Source organism: Caenorhabditis briggsae (genome assembly GCF_000004555.2).
Source record: "Caenorhabditis briggsae complete genome, chrII, whole genome shotgun sequence".
Taxonomy (NCBI): Eukaryota; Metazoa; Nematoda; class Chromadorea; order Rhabditida; family Rhabditidae; genus Caenorhabditis; species Caenorhabditis briggsae.
Genome location: NC_013486.2, coordinates 12,113,297 through 12,118,444, shown reverse-complemented (window position 1 = coordinate 12,118,444; position 5,148 = coordinate 12,113,297). Strand labels below are relative to the sequence as shown.

Genomic DNA, 5,148 nt, shown 5'->3' with positions numbered 1-5,148 from the left:
ATCCCGGCTCTGCCCCTGACTCCGCCTACTTTTCTCCGGAGTTTTTCTTTCTCAATTTTTTCCGACAATTTTTTCCGTCTCTTTTCCCAAGCTTTTCTCACTATTTTTTATATATTTTTCAGCTTCAAAAAATCCCGAAAATGGGCGGAATTTTTTCATCAACAAATAGTACAGCACAAATCTCAGGAATTTTACAGGAACTCGAGAGAACAAGAGTAAAAATAGAGATTTTCATAATCTAAAAACTGATTTTTTTTCAGATGGAACGGGAAATCGCGCTAGCCCAATTGCAAGAACGTCGTCGAATTGCTTTCAAGCTCGCCGAAGAACGCGAAAAATTCAACTGGATTGCGTGTGGAGGCGGATTAGTCGTCGTTTTGTCCGCCCTCTCTTCCTTCCATCATAAGTATGACTTTATTTGAAAGCATAGATTTTTAAATGTTTTTTTTTTCAGAAACCTCCTCCACGTCATCCCAATCTTCCCAATGGCGTCGTTCATCGGCTACAAAGCACACTTTTGTTACGGAGATCAGCTGAAAAAGATTTCCGAGTCTTCTGCTCATATTCTTGAAGAATCTGTGGATTCGCTGGTTCCACTTCCACCAACGCTGGCTGATGTTCGACATCGGAGCAAGCAATTGAAAGAGGAAGAGAGTCTGGCGAATTTTTAATTATTTTTTAAAAACATTTTTTGAAAATTTAGGTTGTAGTTTGATTGTTTTCCTTGTTAAATTTATTGATTTTTCCAATTTTTTCAGCTGTAATAAACGGGTATTTTTCTTCTCTAAAATTGCTTTTCAGGTTTTCACCATTTTTATCTTTTTTTTTCTTAGAATTTTAGCTAGAAAATTTCGATGAAAATCCCTATTTTTCAGATACAAAATGGGACAAAAGCAAGCGAAAGCTGAGCAGATGAATGAGGAGACGCTTCGAAAGTTTTATGATGCACAGGTTTGATTTTTACGGCTCAATGAAGGAAAAATTAGCAACAGACATCAATTTTTGTACTTTAAAAGCCAAAAAATGATGCTAATTTTCGGGTTTCTGAATTTTTAAAAGTAATTTTTGTTCAGTTCGAAAACCAACTCGTCGCCGACAATCTAAAATGGGCGCAGCAGAGAGCAGTAGATGTAAGTCTTCGCACCGAGCCAAACGCGTCGCGTGTCGGCTTAGCGGTCGCCAGCCGACCACCCAAATTTACGAATTTTGAGCTATTTTTTGAGTGTTCTTTTTAGAAAATAAAAAGACGGTTCAGCATACTCGTAAAATTCCGGGCCTGAGGAAAATTTCAAGGCCCGGGCACGGCCCGGAAGGCCCGGTAGCAAAAATTTTGTCATTTCGAACCGAATTTTGAGCTCTCAATACAATTTTTATATTTTTTGTGCTTTTTGGATTGTTTGTCTGTTTGATCAAAAAATATCAAAAAAACTTGAAAACATTTTTTTACGTTTTTTGAAATTTTCAAAACTTGTGGAATGACAGGCCCGCCGGGCCGGGCCTCCAAAATTCGGGAAAAAGCCCGGCCCGGCCCGTTACAAGTATGCGGTTCAGTGTACGCCTAAAATATAAAACAAAAACGGAAAATTCTGGAAAAAATTCCAGTGAAATTTCCACGTTTTCCACTGAAATTTTTTCCAGAATAGTCGGTTTTTCGTTTCATATTTTAGGCTTAAACTGAACCGCCGTTTCATTTTCTATTTCGACACGCGACGCGCCGTGCCCAAACGAAACTTTGGATTTCCCCCCAAAATCCTCAAATTTCCAGTTTCTCCAACGCCGCGATCAATTACAATGGGAAGTTCTGGCCGCAGCCACCACCACCGCTGTGCTCTTGGCCGCGGGATCAATGTATAAACGGAAAGATTTGATCATTCCAATCGTTCCACTGATAATGGGAGTCGGTTATCGATACGACGTGGCACATGGAGACAATCGGCAATTAGTGAGAGAAGACGTGGAGAAAGTGTTGAAGACGCCAGCCGATTTACAAATGCTTCCCCCGATTACGTTGAAGGAAATCGACGAATTTAGGAATTTGCATTTTCAGCGATAAATGATATTTTTTTGTTATGATTGTAATAATTATTTGAATCTTTAGGTGCTGTTAGTTCCGTTCATTGTTTTTTTTTCATTCAAAACATTATTAAAAATCTTTTTTCTGCTTAAAATGTTTTCGGTGAACTTTCTTTTCAGATTTTATATACAGCCAGCGAGAATTCATTGAAAAACCCAGAAAAATCAGAAACTGAGGATATTCATTGAAAAATACTGTTATTGACAATGTTAAACTGTGTTCCACGCTCTTGAAGGCATGGAAAACGTTTATATGCTTGAATCTTCCAAAAAATAAATCGGAGAAAAACGCTCAAAAAATGATGAAATGTCCTTAATGAGGTCGTTGACCTAAGCCCCGCCCACACTGCACGCAAAGTATAGTGGACGGAGGAACCCGGGAGATGTCGGTACAACCAAAACACCTCACTATAAAATGGAAATCGTTTGCGTTGTCTTTCGGCGTACATCAAACAATCTCTTCTGAGTCGGCTGAGATCCTAAGGATGGTTGGCAGGCAGGGGAGCTCCCAGGTTAGTATGCATACTTCCTAGAGACTCAGAAGAGATTGTGTGATGGAAACCCTCGAGATAACCGCGGGTACGTCCCGGGAATTATCTGAGCTTTGAACGGCCTGAACTAGATCCGAAGTATAATTTTGGAAAAATGTTTAATTTTCGTCTTCAGCTTTTTACAGCTTTTCGTCCGTCCGTTTTCCGTCCGTTTTCGTCCGTTTTTCGTCCGTCCGTTTTTCTTTTAACTTGTGTGTGAAGAATCTTCTTGGTGACCTTATCGGTTGGAGGCACGAATTTGTATAAAAATTATTTATTCTCAACGTTTTGGCTTTATGCCATCTTCAGGAGAATAGGACAATTACCTACAAAAATGAGAATAGAAGAAGTGTGAACCGGTGTAGGGATGAGTGAGGTAGAGGTAGAGAAAACCGTAAAAATGAAAGGTAATAAGGAACCATAAAGAACTGGGATGAAAAGACAAAATTTTTTGTTTTTCGTCCGTTTTTCGTCCGTTTTCCGTCTGTTTTCTGTCCGTTCGTCCGTCAGGTTCGACCGTCAGGTTTTTTCGTCAGGTTTGACCGCGTTGCGTCGCCATACGGTCGGACCTAACGGTCGAATCAGACGGTTGAACCTGACGGTCGACCCAGAGGGTTGAACATGATGGACGAACCTGACGACGAACCTGACGAACTACACGGACAAACCACACGAACGAACCTCACAAACGAACCACACGGACGAATCTAACGGACATCTCACACGGACGAACCACACGGACGAACCTCACGGACGAATCTCACAGACGAACCATATAATAATTCCAAGCATTTCTCCCTTTCGTTGTAAGACTGAATAATTATTGGCTTGAAACTAAGAAAACATGAAAAAATTGTGAAAAGGTTCTTCCAAAAAAGTCCCAGTATTAAAAAAAAATTCAATCACATTTTTTTGACATTTTTCCCCAGTACACTTGCAGATGTTTCGTCACTGGTCACCCCAAAAAAATCTCACAAATCAAATTGCTTCTATTCAAGCTTAGACACTAAACGAAACGATCAAACTTCTGTGTAGGCTGCTGAAACTATTTGAGATACTCGAAAATAATATTTTTATTCGAGTTCCTTGGAAAACATCTGATAAATAGCTGAATTACTGGAGATTAATGTCAATAAAAAGTCAGAAAAATTCTAGAAACAACAGAGGCGGAACTCGGTTTTTCAGTGAAGCGAGAAACTGAGTCAACTGGAAAGAAAAAGAAGAAGATGAAACATATTTCCTTATTCCACTAACGAAGTATCTTCATAATCAGTCTCTCTGGCTGACTGCAGGTGTTTAGTATTCTGAAAATAATTATTTATTATTTTTCCTTATTTTATTTTTTGAATTCCCTCCCAAATGGTCGTTATCATCCTCAACTCTTCCAACACCACTTATTGGATCCCCGCTTATTCTCTCAACGACACCGTTTACCATTCCTACCTTTTCTACATCTTTGCCTTTGTTCAAATATCGATTTATATATTTACTGGCTACTTAACCGTTAGAACTTGCTTTATTTTTTTCCGCATTAAAGTGTTCCATGAGAATATGAATATTCTAATGGCCTGGTTTTTGTGCCAATGGTTTGAGGCTATACTGGCCAAATGCGTAGTTACTCCATATCAAATTGGCCTTATTTCAATTGTCATGGACCCGGAAAAAGTGTATTATGATTGGTGGGCGGAGGACAAAGAGGATTTGGTGCCAATTCGAGAAAATGCAAAAATCTTGCCCTTACTGGTCTCCAGCTATTTTATATGGCATTATTTATATTCTATACTGTTCTCTGTATTAGCCATTGGTCTTGAAAGAGTCGCTGCTACGTATTATATTCAGTGAGTTTCGGTCCTACGTGTTATTTTGTAAGCAGGTGGAACCATTTGGGGGGGGGGGGGGGAGTTGTGCTAATATCAGAGCTTGAATTCAAATGTTAGAACAAAGGGGCATGTGGAAAATGAAGTGGGAGGAAAAATAAATGAGGTTATGGAAATCTTTAAATTGTATTTTGGTGTAGTACAGTACCAGGGGTGTGCGGAACGGAATTCCCAAGTCTGAAGATTTTGAAAAAATTCATTTCAGACACTTCAGACCAGGTAATTAGTCCCAAACGTCACTACTGTAAGCGATCTACACTATTGTAAACGACGAACTTTGAGCTCCATTATCTCGGTTCATTCAAAAGATATCAAACATGTGTCCACTGATAAAACGTTTGTCATATCATCAAAAATATTATTTCAGTAATTAACTTTTTGATATCATTCACAGGAACCGAGATAAATTGTCTTAAAGGGGGACTCTGACCAAAAATTTTTATTGCATTAAAATGTGTTAAAAGTTATCTATTTTCCGAATATTATTGCGAAAAAATTTTTAAAAAATCCGAAATCCCCGAAAAACGGCGTTGAAAAGTAAGAAAATTCAAAAAAAGGTGCCGCCGAGGGACGAGGATTTTCAGTGAGAAACCTAGGCCACGGCAGCGGGCGCCTTTCCTACGTGGCAATTTTTCCGGATTTTTTTCAATTTCATGTCCGGCAGGTAA

At 39.1% G+C, this 5,148-nt stretch overlaps 4 protein-coding genes across 4 annotated transcripts in view; all 4 read left to right on the top strand.

The window, feature by feature from the left end:
* The window catches only part of CBG20944, a gene marked incomplete at both ends in the record, with an annotated part of 72,787 nt that overhangs the window by 38,306 nt on the left and 29,333 nt on the right, over positions 1-5,148 (top strand). The window lies entirely within an intron of this gene.
* Cbr-tag-281 lies at positions 141-671 on the top strand (the record flags this gene model as incomplete). Its single annotated transcript, XM_002631701.1, has 3 exons — positions 141-215; positions 261-406; positions 455-671. 3 exons carry the CDS (start codon positions 141-143, stop codon positions 669-671), a joined length of 438 nt encoding a protein of 145 aa, XP_002631747.1.
* Cbr-tag-280 lies at positions 883-2,053 on the top strand (the record flags this gene model as incomplete). Its single annotated transcript, XM_002631700.1, has 3 exons — positions 883-951; positions 1,074-1,130; positions 1,766-2,053. 3 exons carry the CDS (start codon positions 883-885, stop codon positions 2,051-2,053), a joined length of 414 nt encoding a protein of 137 aa, XP_002631746.1.
* Cbr-sre-37 overlaps positions 3,963-5,148 on the top strand; it is a gene marked incomplete at both ends in the record, with an annotated part of 4,762 nt that continues 3,576 nt past the window's right edge. Inside the window, one exon of the mRNA XM_002631699.1 lies at positions 3,963-4,441. Within this exon, the coding sequence (XP_002631745.1) occupies positions 3,963-4,441 (479 nt within the window). The remainder of the gene's footprint in view (positions 4,442-5,148) is intronic.